Here is a 20,234-nt window from a genome sequence, read left to right on the forward strand (position 1 = left end):
GAGAAAAAGTTCTCATTTACAACTGCAACCTGGCCAAGATAAAGCAAAGCAGTGCGACAAAAACAACAACACAGAGTTACACATGGGATAAGCAAACGTACAGTCAATAACACAATAGAAAAATATATGTACAGTGTGTGCAAACGTAGTAAGATTAGGGAGGTAAGGCAATAAATAGGCCATAGTGGAGAAATAATTACAACTTAGCATTAACACCAAAGTAATAGATGTGCAGATGATGATGTGCAAGTAGAGATACTGGGGTGCAAAAGAGCAAAAAAATAAATAACAATATGGGGATGAGGTAGTTGGGTGTTCTATTTACAGATGGGCTGTGTACAGGTACAGTGATCGGAAGCTGCTCTGACAGCTGATGCTTAAAGCTAGTGAGGGAAAAATAAGTCTCCAGCTTCAGTGATTTTTGCAATTCGTTCCAGTCATTGGCAGCAGAGAACTGGAAGGAAAGGCGGCCAAAGGAGGTTTTGGCTTTGGGGACGACCAGTGAGATATACCTGCTGGAGTGCGTGCTATGGATGGGTGTTGCTATGGTGACCAGTGAGCTGAGATAAGGCGGGGCTTTACCTAGCATAGACTTATAGATGACCTGGAGCCAGTGGGTTTGGCGGTGAATATGTAGCGAGGGCCAGCCAATGAGAGCATACAGGTAGCAGTGGTGGTTAGTATTTGGGGCTTTGGTGACAAAACGGATGGCACTGTGATAGACTACATCCAAATTGCTGAGTAGAGTGTTGGAGGCTATTTTATAAATGACATCGCCAAAGTCAAGGATTGGTAGGATAGTCAGTTTTACGAGGGTATGTTTGGCAGCATGAGTGAAGGAGGCTTTGTTGCGAAATAGGAAGTCGATTCTAGATTTCATTTTGGATTGGAGATGCTTAATGTGAGTCTGGAAGGAGAGTTCACAGTCTAACCAGACACCGAGGTACATGTAGTTGTCCACATATTCGAAGTCAGAACCGTCCAGAGTAGTGATGCTAGCGGGCGGGCGGGTGCAGGCAGCAATCGGTTGTAGAGCATGCATTTAGTTTTACTAGCATTTAAGAGCAGTTGAAGGCCATGGAAGGAGTGTTGTATGGCATTGAAGCTTGTTTGGAGGTTTGTTAACACAGTGTCCAAGGAAGGGCCAGATGTATACAGAATGGTGTCGTCTGCGTGGAGGTGGATCAGAGAATCACCAGCAGCAAGAGCGACATCATTGACACATACAGAGAAAAGAGTCGGCCCGAGAATTTAAACCTGTGGCACCCCCATAGATACTGCCAGAGTCCCGGACATCAGGCCCTCCGATTTGACACACTGAACTATCTGAGAAGTAATTGGTGAACCAGGCGAGGCAGTCATTTGAGAAACCAAGGCTATTGAGTCTGTTGATAAGAATGCGGTGATTGACAGAGTCGAAAGCCTTGGCCAGGTCAATGAAAAAGTCTGCACAGTACTGTCTTTTATCGATGGCGGTTATGATATCGTTTAGGACCTTGAGCGTGGCTGAGGTGCACCCAAGGCCAGCTCAGAAACCAGATTGCATAGTGGAGAATGTACGATGGGATTCGAAATGGTCGGTGATCTGTTTGTTAACTTGGCTTTCGAAGACTTTAGAAAGGCAGGGCAGGATGGATATAGGTCTATAACAGTTTGGGTCTAGAGTGTCTCCCTCTTTGAAGAGGGGGATGACTGCGGCAGCTTTCCAATCTTTTGGGATCTCAGACGATATGAAAGAGAGGTTGAACAGGCTAGTAATAAGGGTTGCAACAATTTCGGTGGATAATTTTAGAAAGAGAGGGTCCAGATTGTCTAGCCCGGCTGATTTGTAGGGATCCAGATTTTTCAGCTCTTTCAGAACATCAGCTATCTGGATTTGGGTGAAGGAGAAGCAGGGGGGAATTGGGCATGTTGCTGCGGGGGGTGCAGAGCTGTTGGCCGGGGTAGGGGTAGCCAGGTGGAAAGCATGGCCAGCCGTAGAAAAATGCTTATTGAAATGATCGATTATCGTAGATTTATCAGTGGTGACAGTGTTTCCTAGCCTCAGTGCAGTGGGCAGCTGGGAGGAGGTGCTCTTATTCTCCATGGACTTTACAGTGTCCCAAATCTTTTTGGAATAATGCTACAGGATTCAAATTTCTGTTTGATAAAGCTAGCCTCAGCTTTCCTAACAGACTGTGTATATTGGTTCCTGACTTCCCTGAAAAGTTGCATATCGCAGGGGCTATTCGATGATAATGCAATATGCCACATTATGTTTTTGTGCTGATCAAGGGCAGTCAAGTCTGGGGTGAACCAAGAGCTATATCTGTTCTTCATTCTACATTTTTTGAATGGGGCATGCTTATTTAAGATGGTGAGGAAGCACTTTAAAGAGGCAGGCATCCTCTACTGACGGGATGAGGTTAATATCCTTCCAGGATACCCGGGCCAGGTTGATTAAAAAGGCCAGCTCGCTGAAGTGTTTTGGGAGTGTTTGACAGTGATGAGAGGTGGTTGTTTGACCGCGGACCCATTACAGACGCAGGCAATGAGGAATTGATCGCTGAGATCCTGGTTGAAGACAGCAGTGGTGTGTTTAAAGGGAAGTTGGTCAGGATGATATCTATGAGGGTGCCCATGATTTAGGGTTGTACCTGGTAGGTTCCTTGATAATTGTGTGAGATTGAGGGCATCTAGCTTAGATTGTAGGGCGGCCGGGGTGTTAATCATATCCCAGTTTAGGTCACCTAACAGTACGAACTCTGAAGATAGATGGGGGGCAATCAATTCACATATGGTGTCCAGGGCACAGCTGGAGGCTGAGGGGGGTCTATAACAAGCGGCAACGGTGAGAGACTTATTTCTGGAAAGGTGGATTTATAAAAGTAGAAGCTTGAATTGTTTGGGCACAGACCTGGATAGTATGACAGAACTCTACAGTAGATTGCAACTTCGCCCCCTTTGGCAGTTCTATCTTGTCGGAAAATGTTGTAGTTGGGGATGGAAATTTCAGAATTTTACGTGGCCTTCCTAAGCCAGGATTCAGACACGGCTAGGACATCAGGACATTGTAGTTCACATGGAGACAGCTGTGGGCGAAGCTAACCTCTGAAAACCCTACTGGAAAGTGTTTGAGAGCTAGGTTTCCACTAGCTGAGTCAAGTTAACGCCATGGTGAAGGAAGTTTCTGATGAACTCCACCAATGGAGTTGAGCAGAGCCCAGGCTTTGTTTCGACTAGATAACACAGCCACAAAGTCAGATTTCACACCCACAAAATCTAAATTGGCTTCAAAAATGTGTCTTTTGATCTTAATTTAAGGTTAGGGTTAGGCATTAGGTTAGGCAAGTATTATTATAATATATATTTTTTTTAATTGGGGGGGTAGATCAGCTTTAATATTGCAGATAGATTGTAGCTTCCATCAATGTAATTGTCTGCATCATTTCCAATCCCCCCATATATTTTTTTGCAAATATATACAGTATATAAATATATTGTCCTTATTATTTTCCACAAACCCCACCACCCATCCCCTAATTTGAGTAAACTAATGGACAACAACACTTAAGCTTCTACTTCCAGCTCATACATGCTATATACATTTTACGGACACAATGTATTTTACAATAGTTTTCTTTTGTTTGTTTTTAATCCCACCCTTCAACTACCCACAATCCCTCCCATCTATCTCTGAAGACCATCCAGTGGGATTTCTATTTGCCATATATTCTTAACTGTGCTGTTTCACAAAAGTTCTGAACCTATATACATTTTATGGACACAGTATATTTTTTACATTGGTTATCTTGTTGTTTTAAGTCCCTTCCTTCAGCTCCACTCAACCACTCCCATCTATCTCTTAACACCATACATTTTTATTTCTATTTGCCATATATTTTTCAACTGTGCTGTGATGTTTCACAAAAGTTCTGAACCTTTCTCTTCTCATAGTATCTACAGATTGTAAATTAAAGATACACATTTTGGCTAAAAGTATTATAATATTATTGATCGATTGACTATGTTGCAATTCTTCAGCCATTCCTGGACCTGCGACCAAAAACAAGTTACCAAAAGAAATGATTCTTTCTCTTCGCAGCAAAATCTGCAGAGCTGGGATGGTTTTATCCCCCAAATATATAACATTCTATTTGGTTGCAAGAATTTGTATAATAATTTAAATAGAAAAATGTGATGTTTTGAATCCAGCGTCGTTTTGTGTATCAGTTCATAAACCATGTGCCATGGAATCGGTGCATCGAAAATCTCTTCCAAACTATTTTTCAATCTATATGGCACAGCTGTCAATTTTTTGGACCTTAAATGAAACTGGTATACTTACTTATTTATCAGAATTTTCTTTAACCAATTTTGGTTTTTAATGCAGGGCCGACAGACAAGGTCCTTACTTTTCCCCCTCTTCCATTTCTGCAGTAATGCTGCAATTAGTTGGTTGTAATTTTGGATAGAGCGGACATTTCTATATATTTTAGTTAGCTGTATGTGTGACATAACTCCACCAGTCCTATTTATGATATAATTAACAAAGATTCTACTTGTTTGTTGTTGTTGAAAAACCGGTTAGGGTTAGGGTTGGACATAAAGTTAGGGTTAGGTTTAATATCTGATTTTAAGAAGGCACATTTGATAAATGGGCGGGGATTAGCCATAATCATGACTTTGTGGCTATGTTAACAAGGGAAGGCCGCTTGGGAACATCTGTGTCATGTGACCAACGTAAGGCGATGTGAGCAACAACGTAGCTAGTAGGCCACGTTTTTTTGCATGATAAATAAGAATTTCTAGAAATTAGACATTCACTTCCAAAATGAAAATAAAATTTAATATTTTTACACATGGAAACTAAATCGTGTGGGAGCCAAAACAAGATACATTCCAAAAATGTTAAACAAGCAACATGTATTTATTAACTAGAGTTTAGGTTTGCTTGTTTGAAACAGGATTACAGTAATACATATTCATAAGAGTACACAAATCACAAACTCTGCACTGGACCTTCAGTGACAAAAGCTCTCCCCTGCACAGGTTAGAAGAAAAAATGGTGGATCTCTGATGTTATGGGGCTATTTTGTTTCCACTGGTCCTTGGGCCCTTGTTAAGGTCAATGGCATCATGAACTTTACCCAGTAAAAAAGGTTGCATCATAAATAACTACTCATTATTATTTGTAGATCGGTCACATCAATTTACCCATGATACATCACAGTTTTGATTCTCTCAAACAGGACCATTATCTGCTCATTTCGCTGAGTCTACCTTTAACCTACAGGTAGAGGGAGGCAACATTTTATTTCCTTCATATCAACATCCTTATTGTAGCTCTATCAATCTTATTCGCTTCTAATGTTTGAAATTCGCCTATTCTAGCCCTTTCTACAATTTATATTGTAAAATAATATTCTTATTGCGCCACGTGGTATCTTTTCCTCCTCTTGCCTTGCAGGGATGCGCAAACAAAGATTTTGACCAATCAGCGCTCTAGAAGGTGGGGTTACCTACCGCAGAAAGTTGCAGAGCAACATCACTGCTGGAGCACGGTTGCAGATCAACATCACTGTTGCAGCACTTTTGCCTCGGTTTAACAGGGCAGGCCGACACTTTTGAACCTATTTTCAAAAGGCTACACTTTCCAAAGAGCAGGTGTCTACAAGTCGGCTATACATCTTCCACATCAAGATGTTGGCGTGCACAGAGATGATCACGATGTGCCTTCAGTCGGCGAAAAATAAGCATCTTCGCGCTCAGCAGGAACAACTGCAGCTACTGCATAGCCCTGTTAATGGACTTCCAATTTTGAAAGATGTAAGTAGTCACGTATTCTCTCTGCAGAGCTATCAAGCTATTGAAATTCTTTATTTGCCTATGGTTGATGTATGTTCATTTGGGCGGTGGGTGTAATTTGTGGAACGTTCCAACAGGAATCTGTTCCAATAACTTCGTAAATAACAAGAATGCCAACAAACAACGCATACAAAGTAGCATGATCAATTCACCTAGCTGCCGAATAGGCATCAACTCACCACGTAGCTTATTCTTAATGTTTGTACATAGGCTACCAGAGTGAGGACAAACATTTTTCAGAATAAACGTGGTGAGTGAAAAACTCAACAAAATTGCCCACTCCCTCCCTGGTATTTTATTCTCCCGCTATACATTTTTTACACTTTAGTCATTTTAGCAGACGCTCTTATCCAGAGCCACTTACAGTAGTGAATACATACATGTCATACATTTTTTTTCCACCCGTACTGGTCCCCCGTGGGAATTGAACCCACAACCCTGGCGTTGCAAACACCATGCTCTACCAACTGAGCCACACGGGACCCATACAACTTTGTATGCGTTGTTTGTTTACAACCTTGTTATTTACGAAGTTTTTGGAACAGATTACTGTTGGAACGTAACACAAATTATACCCACCCTTGTAAGCATGCACAAAAACTATTATGCATAGTTGAACTATAGGCTAATGATGTAAAAAACCAGTCCACCTGTATGTATTTATAATCAATCATCATGGAGATTAAACTACTTGTTTTGTAAGCATCTTGTTTTAAAAATTCATGGTAAATAGATCTTGCCATATTGTGGCTAAAGACACCATTATCGACCTACTGTAACCAACACAAACATTTAATTGAGGTTAAGTGTCCATATCTCCACCACACCTTACTGCACTCATTGACTCCTGATATATTTGACGACCATGTATTGAACTCAACGTGTGTGTGTGTTTGTTTGTTTGTTTGTTTGTTTGTTTGTTTGTTTGTTTGTTTAACAAGAATAGTAAACTTTTTATTTTTCTTCTTTTTTTTTTTTGACCAACTGGGGACATTTTGTTAGGGTTGGGAGCTAGGGTTAAGGTTAGGTTTTTGGGTTAGGGTTAGTGATGCACCGATATTACATTTTTGGCCGATTCCGATCTTTTCTGTGCAAAAAAACAATACCGATAACCGATATTTAAAATTTTAGCGACCCTTTTACGCATTCTAGTACAGTTAAATAGTTAACACACACACACACACACACACACACACACACACACACACACACACACACACACACACACACACACACACACACATGGACGCAGCGGTCTAAGGCACTGCATCTACGGACCCATCTATGTGAAGCTAGCCACAAGAAGGATTAGCCACAATAGTGGACTTTGCAGTTAGGTTATAATTTTTTTGAGTAAATAACTCACATACACTAGAGAAGCTTAACCAAGTTTAATTCTTCCCAAAGGGTCGTTACAGCTGTAATTCAGACAAAAAAAAAAACATTCAACACAAGCACTGATATTTAACCCTTTCTCCTAGACTGACAGTGCTACTGTATCTTTTTTAACATGCAAAGACCCAAATGGCGTTCCATAGTATGTATGTCGTGAAGCTAATAGCAGTGACGCTATTACTGTGTAACTCCGGTAGGGCAACATTGGAAAAATAACGCACTTGGTAGTGTTAACCGGTGCTCAACCAGTCAGCGAAGCCAACATCACCCACGACAGAGAACGGTTGATTGTCAAGGGCAATGAAATTCCATTGTCTTGCCTTTTTTGTTACTCTTTGAAATGACTGCTTGACTTGTTGACTGCTTGATCCCAAAAGCAGACATTGTGGGCTAGTTTCAGAATGCTGTGTTGCACGTATAGTGCAACATTTTACGTGGCGTCATTACGTCATGTCCCTTCGTTATATAGTTATGCATGTCGGCTTTGACATCGGTTTTACACATCGGCATTAAACTAGACATCGGCCGATACTGATGTTGGCATTTTCAGCTAATATCAGCCAATTCCGATATGTACACCGACTATATCGTGCATCCATAGTTAGGGTAAGAGTACAGGTTAGGGGTTAGGGAAAATATGATTTTGAATGGGACTGAATTGTGTGGCCCCACAAGGTTAGCTGTACAAGACTGTGTGTTTGTTGGGCGGCATCCAGATTTTCACAACGTTCCTGTACCATACCGGGGTATTTGATATTACTGACAGTGCACACAAGGGGCGCTATTGCTCTCCAAACCTAAAAAAGTATTTGAAAAATGGTTAGTTTCTTTGGACACAACATATTTAGGCAGCAAGGATCTTGATTCTGGATGGGATTGATTGTCTCTGCTGTAACAAAGAAGCTTAATCTCGCAAGCTAGCCACTTAGCTAGTAAGTTAGCAAACCAAATGTATAGCTGGAGCGCTTACTTAGAGATCATTTATTTGGCACATCTTAGATAGTTATAAGCAGCAGCAATGTTTCTGCAAACTTGACACAAGCAATAATGGAAATGCTCCGTAGATAGACTGCTGTTTACATCGGCTTTTACAGTAACCTTGAATACTAGAACACTAAAGTGACATAGTGGCTTCTATTGTGTAGTTTTTACAGCATCCCTTGTTAGTTGGTTTATTTGTTCCTTGATCATCACAGTGAGTTTGGATCTGTTAATTTGTGGATATCTTATTCATATAACACACCGAAGCTCCGTTGAGGTTTTTACTGCCTACTTTTAATTGGATTCCTTGTTTCTTTGTTTGTTTCATCACAGTGAGTTGTGATCATATGTTATTTATGTGACCCTCTCTCCTCACCATGCACTAACCAAAGGAAGAATAATGAATGCGCTTAGATAAAAATATATTGTCTTTGCCATCATCTCCTTGAAAATGTATTGTGCAGTTCAGAATATTGATTTATTGAGATGCATGCACTCCTGCCTGACAATGCCAACTGATGAACTTTGATTTGATTTTCTATCGCTCTCGAGATAAACAACCCAAATATAGCGTTAGAGTGTGTTTGTCTAATTCATTCGGTTGATAAGTGGATGAGCTCTTTGTGATATGAATATATTACAAGGCTAAATAGTTCTGAGATACCATTGTATATTTTGCCCTTGGAAATGTGTAATCTTATGTCATTTTTCCCTATAGGTAACATAGAAAAGTCACAGTTTATGATAGCATTTTGAAATCATTGGAGTGTGAAGCTGTGCGTAATATTTGTAATCGGAACACAAATAATCATGGTCTTAAGCTGCAATTTGAACACAGAGGAATACAACCTCAGATCTCAACTGCTTGAATTAGGCAGAAGGAGAAGGCAGATACTTCAAAAGACTCTCCTCTGAAGGTTTGATGGCTTGTTTGTTGACCGTGTGTAAAATATTTGTGTGTGTGCATGACTGTGTGTGCGTGCATGACTGTGTGTGCGTGCATGACTGTGTGTGCGTGCATGACTGTGTGTGCGTGCATGACTGTGTGTGCGTGCATGACTGCGTGTGCGTGCATGACTGCGTGTGCGTGCATGACTGCGATCGTGCGTGCGTTTCCGTACACTGAAAAACAGGAAGTTACGACAAGGGAGATCATCCTCAGGCAGTCACTTGGGTACCAGTCTCCTTCCCCTCATAGAGAACAGTGTCAGTAGGACTCGAGGTTCCCACAAGTTTAACACCTTCCAATGTGTCATCCGAAACAGAGATGCTCTGGGAAGCAAGGCTGACCTTTATCTGCACGTTGTAAATGGTGCATTATGAAGGCTCTGGCCATGGAGCGGGACTGGACGCCGTGGACCGTCACTGGACCGTCACTGGAAGCTCTGGACTGTTGACCGTCACTGGAGGCTCCGGACCGTTGACCCGTCGTTGGAATTTCCAGACCGTTGCTGGAAGCTCTGGACTGTGAACCGTTGCTGGAGGTTCCGGGCTGTAGACCGTCACTGGAGTCTCCGGACCGTACACACGCACTGGTGGACGAGTGCAGGGAGCCGGCACAGGATGTACAGGGCTGGGGAGGTGCACTGGAAGCCTGGTGCATGGAGCCGGCACAGGTGGCACCGGACTGATGACACGCTCTTCAGGACGAATGCCGTGCAGAACACACCTGACCAACACCTCTCTCTCTCTCCCAACTTCTCCATCGCCTCCCTGACGGTTTCTGGCTCTTCAGGGCGAGCGCGAGGAACCGGCACAGAATGTACCGGGCTGAGAAGGCTCACTGGAGGCCTGGTGCGTGGAGCCGGCGCAGATGGCACCAGACGAGTGTCACGCTCTTCAGTACGCCTGCGCTGCAGCATACTCCTCGCTACCACCTCTCTCCGGTATCTTTCATTGAATTCCTCCACCGACTCCCAAACGGGCTCTGGCACTCCCCGCTGCTCAGTCGACCACCCCATGTGCGGGGGTTTCTGTGGCCGCGGGCCCCGGTGTCGTTGCTGTCCTTCCTGATCTTTCTGCGATTCTCTCCAAGGAAGGGTCTCGCATCCTCCCCGGATTTCCTCCCAGGTCCAACTCACTTTATCCTCCCGAGCACGCTGCTTGGTCCTTGATTGGTGGGATATTCTGTCACGGTCGTGATAATGGACGGACCAAGGCGCAGCGTGTGTTGAGTTCCACATCTTTATTTGTAGTGAAACTTCCAAAAAAACAATAAACCAACAACGAAACATGACAGTGGTGCAACATGCACATACACAAAACAGTATCCCACAAAGCAGGTGGGAACAAATGACAACTTAAGAATGATCCCCAATTAGAGACAATGATAAACAGCTGCCTCTAATTGGGAACCATACTCACCAACAAACATAGAAAGACTAGATAACCCCCCCCCCCCCCTAGTCACGCCATGACCTAAAAAACCATACAGAACCCCGAGGGCTCTCTATTGGTAGCATTGCCTTTTAATTGTTTAACTTGGGTCAAACGTTTTGGGTAGCCTTCCACAAGCTTCCCACAATAAGTTGGGTGAATTTTGGCCCATTCCTCCTGACAGAGCTGGTGTAACTGAGTCAGGTGTGTAGGCCTCCTTGCTCGCACATGCTTTTTCAGTTCTGCCCATACATTTTCTATAGGATTGAGGTCAGGGCTTTGTGATGGCCACTCCAATACCTTGACTTTGTTGTCCTTAAGCCATTTTGCCACAACTTTGGGAGTATGCTTGGGGTCATTGTCCATTTGGAAGACCCTGACTGATGTCTTGAGATGTTGCTTCAATGTATCCACAATTTTCCTCCCTCATGATTCCATATATTTTGTGAAGTGCCAGTCCCTCCTGCAGCAAAGCACCCCCACAACATGATGTTGCAACCCCCGTGCTTCACGGTTGGGATGGTGTTCTTCAGCTTGCAAGCCTCCCTCCCCCTTTTTCCTCCAAACATAACAATGGTCATGATGGCCAAACAGTTCTATTTTTGTTTCATCAAACCAGAGGACATTTCTCCAAGAAGTACGATCTTTGTCCCCATGTGCAGTTGCAAACCGTAGTCTGGCTTTTTTTATGGCGGTTTTGGAGCAGTGGCTTCTTCCATGCTGAGCGGCCTTTCAGGTTGTGTCGATAGTTTTTACTGTGGATATAGATATTTTCGTACCTGTTTCCTCCAGCATATTCACATGGTCCTTTGCTGTTGTTCTGGGATTGATTTGCACTTTTCGCACAAAGTACGTTCATCTCTAGGAGACAGAACGTGTCTCCTTCCTGAGCGGTATGACGGCTGCATGGTCCCATGGTGTTTATACTTGCGTACTATTGTTTGTACAGATGAACGTGGTACCTTCAGGTGTTTGGAAATTGCTCCCAAGGTTGAACCAGACTTGTGGAGGTCTACAATTGTTTTTTGAGGTCTTCGCTGATTTTTCTTTTGATTTTTCCCATGATGTCAAGCAAAGAGGCACTGAGTTTGAAGGTATGCCTTGAAATACATCTACAGGTACACCTCCAATTGACAAAAATTATGTCAATTAGCCTATCAGAAGCTTCTAAAGCCATGACATAATTTCCTGGAATTTTCCACGCTGTTTGAATGCGCGGTCAACTTAGTGTATTTAAACTTCTGATCCACTGGAATTGTGATAATGTGAAATAATCTGTCTGTGAACAATTGTTGGAAAAATTACTTGTGTCATGCACAAACTAGATGTCCAGACCGACTTGCCAAAACTATAGTTTGTTACCAAGAAATTTGTGGAGTGGTTGAAAAACGAGTTTTAATGACTTCATCCTAAGTGTATGTAAACTTTCGACTTCAACTGTATTTCTATAATTTACAGTTAACACAATGGCATAACCTTGCACTTATCAGCTTGTCTAGCTCAGACAAATGCATCCAAAATAGAAAAACAATTGAGTTTGATATGTGGTCACACAATTTGTCACAACTGACTGGTCTGGGTCTTTGAGCAAATAAACTTTGACAGTAGGGGTCATAGGCTAGTTGAAGACCCTGAGGTTGTTGACTTCTGCAAGGTGATAGTCGGAGTCAGCTTATTAATACGCCATAGGTTGAGCTAGGGATGGATCCTGATGTCAAAGGTCATTACTCTTCACTTACACCAAGTGATGGAGAAATCAGATTGAGCAATTGCATGTCACATGTAAGGGTTGTTTTATGCTCTTTGGATTGAGTTAGATTTTATTTGTTTTACAAGGGATCCTATGAATATGAATAAATGTGTGGATGAGTGGATGTACGCATTTCTCTGCATGCTTGTTTCCTTGTCACAATATATACTGCTCAAAAAAATAAAGGGAACACTTAAACAACACATCCTAGATCTGACTGAAAGAAATAATCTTATTAAATACTTTTTTCTTTACATAGTTGAATGTGCTGACAACAAAATCACACAAAAATAATCAATGGAAATCCAATTTATCAACCCATGAAGGTCTGGATTTGGAGTCACACTCAAAATTAAAGTGGAAAACGACACTACAGGCTGATCAAACTTTGATGTAATGTCCTTAAAACAAGTCAAAATGAGGCTCAGTAGTGTGTGTGGCCGCCACGTGCCTGTATGACCTCCCTACAATGCCTGGGCATGCTCCTGATGAGGTGGCGGATGGTCTCCTGAGGGATCTCCTCCCAGACCTGGACTAAAGCATCCGCCAACTCCTGGACAGTCTGTGGTGCAACGTGGCGTTGGTGGATGGAGCGAGACATGATATCCCAGATGTGGTCAATTGGATTCAGGTCTGGAGAACGGGCGGGCCAGTCCATAGCATCAATGCCTTCCTCTTGCAGGAACTGCTGACACACTCCAGCCACATGAGGTCTAGCATTGTCTTGCATTAGGAGGAACCCAGGGCCAACCGCACCAGCATATGGTCTCACAAGGGGTCTGAGGATCTCATCTCGGTACCTAATGGCAGTCAGGCTACCTCTGGCGAGCACATGGAGGGCTGTGCGGCCCCCCCAAAGAAATGCCACCCCACACCATGACTGACCCACCGCCAAACCGGTCATGCTGGAGGATGTTGCAGGCAGCAGAACGTTCTCCACGGCGTCTCCAGACTCTGTCACGTCTGTCACGTGCTCAGTGTGAACCTGCTTTCATCTGTGAAGAGCACAGGGCGCCAGTGGCGAATTTGCCAATCTTGGTGTTCTCTGGCAAATGCCAAACGTCCTGCACGGTGTTGGGCTGTAAGCACAACCCCCACCTGTGGACGTCGGGCCCTCATACCACCCTCATGGAGTCTGTTTCTGACCGTTTGAGCAGACACATGCACATTTGTGGCCTGCTGGAGGTCATTTTGCAGGGCTCTGGCAGTGCTCCTCCTGCTCCTCCTTGCACAAAGGTGGAGGTAGCGGTCCTGCTGCTGGGTTGTTGCCCTCCTACGACCTCCTCCACGTCTCCTGATGTACTGGCCTGTCTCCTGGTAGCGCCTCCATGCTCTGGACACTATGCTGACAGACACAGCAAACCTTCTTGCCACAGCTCGCATTGATGTGCCATCCTGGATGAGCTGCACTACCTGAGCCACTTGTGTGGGTTGTAGACTCCGTCTCATGCTACCACTAGAGTGAAAGCACCGCCAGCATTCAAAAGTGACCAAACATCAGCCAGGAAGCATAGGAACTGAGAAGTGGTCTGTGGTCCACACCTGCAGAACCACTCCTTTATTGGGGGTGTCTTGATAATTGCCTATCATTTCTACCTGTTGTCTATTCCATTTGCACAACAGCATGTGAAATTTATTGTCAATCAGTGTTGCTTCCTAAGTGGACAGTTTGATTTCACAGAAGTGTGATTGACTTGGAGTTACATTGTGTTGTTTAAGTGTTCCCTTTATTTTTTTGAGCAGTGTATATTTCAATTATGATGGAATAGCCTACCCTCAAATGCTCCATTAACACAAAAGGATATCACATTCTCTGGGAACTGTCTTTATGATGAATTACCCCAATTTGAAATAGCCTTGCAAGAAACCCTATTTTGACGCTTTGTTAAAATCAATACCTAAATGTCTTTTCTTTCAGATTTTCTGCCGCGCTGACAAAAACGGTGAGTAAACATCAGATTTTGTCTCAAGTGAATGTGTTGTTTTTACAGTTATCTTGTTCCATTTCTAAAGGATCATCCTCACATGGTACCATTTAGGGGGGAAATATGCGGTTGTTATTGTTACATTCAATCGTGGCTTTTGTGGCATTCCCACACAGAACTAATATGCATAAATAAATAAAGTGAAATACAGGCCTGTTCCGAATGGACCCAAGGACAGTCAGACCTATTTTTGAAAAAGCCTGTGGAAAACAGACCCGTGCCCGTTCGGATCCGAGAGAATCTTTCAGATCTGAGGGTAGAGAGAGAGAAAGAAACCTCCGACCTGGCGCAGCCAGTGCCATCAATAAACGAGGGATAGTGGCTAAATGTGTTTTCAGCACACATTACGTGTCCTTAACAGCCTATAACAAAGTACCAAAAAACAATTTCTTGTGTTTCGATGTGTAGCATATGCAAAACTTTATAGCCTATTTTAATTGTTTTTACTTTCCTAAAACAATATTTGTCCACCTCAGAGTTCAGCTGTCAGATTTTAGCGCTAAATGCATCAAGGCATTGCATGCATAGGCCTAAAAGCGTAGTCATTCACTGTATGACATTTAATATAAAAAAACAAAAGTTCAATAGCTTGAATTTTTTTGCTGTGGGTTCAGTTTTATCACTAGCACATAGACCTACAGTCAGGAAGGCCGCAACTTGGGCAGCACACGCGCCAAATATAAAACAGCTTGTTGCATTGTTGCATTGTTGCCATATACATATAATCCATAGAAGGGTTTTGGAACCAATTTGACTGTGAAACTCCTTGGTACGCTAGCAATGACTGTCAGTCCTGACTTGGGAAATGCCATCTATGGATTATATTTCTGTGATTGGTTGCGGCTGTCAGTTTGCCCTTCTCCCGCCTTCTCCCGCCTCCTCTCTCATCAGCAGCAGGTGCACGTAAAGGTGAGTGTCGGATACCAGTTTCAGCTGGACCTGGCCAGCCTAAGCTATAGGCCTACTTTTTATTGAGTTGCAATTGGCTTACACTGATAAAAAAGATTGCATAGTTCTCATCACCTCACACATTAAATGAACAGAGGACGGGTCCAATCAGGTCCAGTCAGTAAATACATTTTAATTGCACATACCTGAGATCCGTGGCAATATATCAGACCCGACCCAGAACCGAGATAAAGGTCAGAATTGGGTCCCAGGTCAGATTTTGGGATTTGGTGGACCCGTGAAGACCTCTAGTGTAAGTTAATTTTTCTCCATGGAAAACTGAATGGTGAACAATTACTGCTTATCCAATCATAGCTAGGGCCAGGAGTGTTTCCTGGTCAGGTCACAGAATCAGGAAAAAACTTCTGGGCTCTATCTCAATTAAAGACACAACAGCATTTTTTTTATTGTTCCTGTTGAAAAACAATATCGCAAGTATTAATACAACTGGACTAGACATTAAGAGAATGATTTTCAGAGGGCTGAGAAACAAGGTGATCTCCGAGTTAAGAAAATCGAAAGCCATTTTTCATTAACGTTACAAATTAGGTGAAAGGTGATTGTAAACAAATTTGGAAAAAGATAAACTGTCTGTCTATCAGGCAAGACAAATTTAAGGGAGATATAAAACTGAAAATTGATGTAAGATTGATCGAGGATAGCTACTCTCTAGTCACTACTTTTAACAATTTCTTTATTCAGTCTGTATAATATCTGGGGGCGAAAGTTTACAGTGAGCACGGTATGTATCACCCAATGCGAGACTCAGTCAAAATGTTTGATATGATTCCAACTACTGAGGTGAAAGTTAACAATCTTAAGCAGCTTGAAAACCACTAAAGCCAAATATGTCTGTGGTTTTGATCGTGTTCTTTAAAACAAAGATATTTTAACCTCCCCAATAACACATTTGATTAATTTATCCATAAACCAAGGTATATTCCCAAAGGAATCGAAGTCAGATGTTGTTACCCTCATATAAATCTGGAGTTTTTTTTTATGATCAATAATTATAGACCTATAAGTATTTTGCCAATCATTTCTAAGGCTGCAGACAGGGTAGTTGCTGAGCAATTGACGGATCATTTGAACACTAGTGATTTTCTCATTGCACCCTATGCAATTTGGTTTCAGAGCTAATCATTCTAATGAGTTAGCAAACTGTTATTCTTTGGAGAATGTTCAATTGAAACTTGACAAAGGGGGAGTGGTAGGAGCTGTGTTCTTAGTAGGGATACACAATATATCGTTGAGCATATCGTAAACATACGATATTAGCTAAAAATGCAAACATCGGCATCGGCCCGATGTCTAGTTTAACACCGATGTGCAAAACCGATGTCAAAGCTGACGTGCATACCTATATAACGTAAGTAGATGACGTAATGATGCCACGAAAAATACACCATTACACAGAACAGAAGCAGAAAAATACTAAGCAAACAAGTTCAAGTTGAGCAGTCATTTGAAAGAGTAAGAACATTTCAGCGAGACAACTCAAAGGCAAAATCCATTAACTCCAAGATAATGGAATTCATTGCCCATGACAATCAACTGTCCTCTGTCGTGGATGATGTTGGCTTTCGCCGACCTGTCAATCCCTGCTAGACACTATTTTTCAGATATTGCCCTACCAGAGTTACACAGTATTGTTGAAACGTTCATCTATGAGCTACTTGTTTTGGGTGTCACTGCTATTAGCTTCACGACTGACATTTGGACCAGCGATGTCAGCCCCGTGAGCATGCTGAGTCGGGGTCGACGAGGATTTCTTACTGAGGAAAGCCATATTGCATGCTCAATAATGTGCTGGTTCTCATACTGCTGCTGCCATCTCAATGGCATTTGAGAACATGTTTGAAACTTGGAAACATGAACACACGCTAAGCGCCATTCGAACAACTGACTCGAGAAATAAGCTAATCAACTGCGCCTGCAGCAGACGTGAAACCTTCTGTTGTGGCATTGAAATGCCTGCTTGACAAAACTGTTGACACATACCGTGGGGTTAAAACTTACAAAAGTACTCAGTGGCTTTCTCTGAGCCTCTTTACTGTGTCGCCACCATGCTCGATGCTTGGTACTAGGACCTCTAATTCGATGCAGACAAGAAACAGGGTTTACGTGAAATGGTACATACTGTACACAGCTGGACAAGATGGAAACTGACACAGTGACAGTGCACACCGAGGAAGAGAGGCCACGGACAGACAGACAGCTGAAACTTCACTGCTTGACATGTATGATGAAATCCTGGTTGAGAATGAAACTGTAATTTTCTGTAAAAGCTGTTCACCACTTTAACCAACTTCCAGAAACCATAAAATATGTGGCTAATGTCTGTGCTTTTACACCAAAAATTGTTAGACCAGCAGGTTTGTAGCAAGTTACATTTTCTACATTTTTGTCATTTAGCAGAGCAACTTACAATTAGGATAGCTAGGTGAGACCACACATCACAATCGTATCAAGTACATTTTCCCTCAACAAATTATTTATAAGCAAAGTCTGTGCTAGTGGGAAAAGAAAAGTGTTTATTTTTACATTGCTATTGGACCTGTAATTCGTAAAAACCCAAAGCAAACAACAGCAACAAAATAATTTCCTAAAAAATATACACTATTAAGTTTGGGGTCACTTAGAAATGTCCTTGTTTTTGAAAGAAAATTATTTTTTTTTGCCCATTTTTAAAATAACATAAAATTGATCAGAAATACAGTGTAGACATTGTTAATGTTGTAAATTACTATTGTAGCTGGAAACCGCAGATTTTTTATGGAATATCTACATAGGCGTACAGAGGGCCATTATCATAAACCGTCACTCCTGTGTTCCAATGGCACGTTGTGTTAGCTAATCCAAGTTTATCATTTTGAAAGGCTAATTGATCATTCGAAAACCCTTTTGCAATTATGTTAGCACAGCTGAAAACTGTTCTGATTTTAAAGAACCAATAAAACTGTCCGCCTTTAGGCTAGTTGAGTATCTGGAGCATCAGCATTAGTGGGTTCGATTACAGGCTCAAAATGGCCAGAAACAAAGCACTTTCTTCTGAAACTCGTCAGTCTATACTTGTTCTGAGAAATGAAAGCTATTCCATGCAAAAAATTGCCAAGAAACTGAAGATCTCGTACAATGCTGTGTACTACTCCCTTCACAAACAGCACAAGCTGGCCCTGCCAGAACAGAAAGAGAAGTGGGAGGCCCCGGTGCACAACTGAGCAAGAGGACAAGTACATTAGAGTGTCTAGTTTGAGAAACAGACGCCTCACAAGTCCTCAACTGGCAGCTTCATTAAATAGTACAGGCAAAACACCAGTCTCAACGTCAACCGTGAAGAGGCGACTCCACGATGCTGGCCTTCTAGGCAGAGTTGCAAAGAAAAAGCCATATCTGACTGGCCAATAAAAATCAAAGATTAAGATGGGCAATAGAACACAAACACTGGACTGCCTAGAAGTTCAGCATCCCGGAGTCGCCTCTTCACTGTTGACATTGAGACTGGTGTTTTGCGGATACTATTTAATGAAGCTGCCAGTTGAGGACTTGTAAGGCGTAAGTTTCTCAAAATGGACACTTGTGTAATTGTCCTCTTGCTCAGTTGTGCACCGGGGCCTCCCACTCTTTCTATTCTGGTTAGAGCCCGTCAAAAAGGAAATTTCGATGTGACCCCAAACTTTTGAATGGTAGTGTATTTTTTTTTGTTGCTGTGTTTTGCAATGTGTTTTCACGAGTTATAGGTCCAGTAGCAATGTTTCCAATGATTATTATGTACAATGTCTTGACTTCTGGGTGGAAACGTATCTGTATGTCCTGACCTCCTTTTTGAATTTTTATTTTATTCACCAAATTGGTTCCGCTTTAAATTAAGTGCAGCTTATAAAGGCTTCATAAGCACTATATAAATGTGTCACATCATCTAACGATGTCATGCTTTATAAAGGGTTCATAAATGTGGCATAAATGTGACTTAATCACCAATGACAAATGTGTCATAACCCACTAGGTTGAATATGACAAACATGTGCTTTATAAAGGGTGACATGTTGGGCTTCAGGATGACACATGCTCTAAAGAGAAGTCATGTTAGTCACACCAGGCAAACACTTACCTTGATGAAAACCCCCAACATAAAGAAATTGAAAGTGGCTTTCTTCTGGAATCAAGTTACATGTTCACAAACACGCACACAGCAATATAAGGAGCCATGCTGTGCGGTGCTAGGCCCAGTCAGGTCTCCCCCGCTGAAAGATCAGCCACAAAATGTTGGCACCATTGTAACAGGTTGTAATCAAGCCCTGGTCTCCAGCATGGGACAGAACGGGAATAACTTGTGGCTAGGCAGTCTCAGGTAGGACTATTCCAAATCATCTTGGCTCTGACACACACACACACACACACACACACACACAAATGCAAGCTTTGCAGGTCCATCAACTCATTTAAATACCTCTCACACCCTACCGTTAACCTGTGGATCTTGGGAACCTTCATAAATCAGCAGAACATTTATAAACAATGTATTAACACTTCATGTAGTGCCCTGTAATACTTTGTTTGAAGTGCGACACCTTCGGTCATTCATAACACATCCATAAAGACTATCGCGTGACAGTGTACTTACTGTACTTTAAAGTCAGACACCTTTTGGTCATTCATAACACACACACATCTTAATGAGGCAAACTTAAGAAATCACCACTATCAGCTAAAACAAATAAACATTCAAGAGAAGTTTAAACCATACGTTTCCTTTTATTTTTACATTTTAAACCCCTTCCATTAATACCCCACCCTCATTTATCACATCTCTAACACATTGGATGGCAAGTTAAAACAATACAAATACATGGAGTTTTTCCAAAAGTCCAGCAATGCAATTACAACGAACATTACACAGGGTTGTGAATAGTGTCGCTTGTCCCGGTTCTTGCCTCTCTGCCTGCTGGTGG

At 42.3% G+C, this 20,234-nt stretch overlaps 1 protein-coding gene across 3 annotated transcripts in view; it reads left to right on the forward strand.

Moving 5' to 3' along the window:
• The first annotated feature begins 5,489 nt into the window (after positions 1–5,489).
• The window catches only part of LOC106565279 (N-terminal EF-hand calcium-binding protein 1), a 64,324-nt gene continuing 49,579 nt past the window's right edge, over positions 5,490–20,234 (forward strand). For 2 of the 3 annotated variants that reach the window (XM_082959005.1, XM_082959008.1), the window contains exons 1-2: positions 5,492–5,808; positions 14,268–14,292. In XM_082959005.1, coding sequence (XP_082815131.1) covers positions 5,683–5,808; positions 14,268–14,292 — 151 coding nt within the window. In that variant the 5' untranslated portion in view covers positions 5,492–5,682. Of the gene's footprint in view, positions 5,809–14,267; positions 14,293–20,234 lie in introns of all 3 variants that reach the window. The other variant, XM_082959006.1, reaches the window with a different exon arrangement.

The sequence above is a fragment of the Salmo salar genome, chromosome 12, assembly GCF_965601325.2.
Source record: "Salmo salar chromosome 12, fSalSal1, whole genome shotgun sequence".
Taxonomy (NCBI): Eukaryota; Metazoa; Chordata; class Actinopteri; order Salmoniformes; family Salmonidae; genus Salmo; species Salmo salar.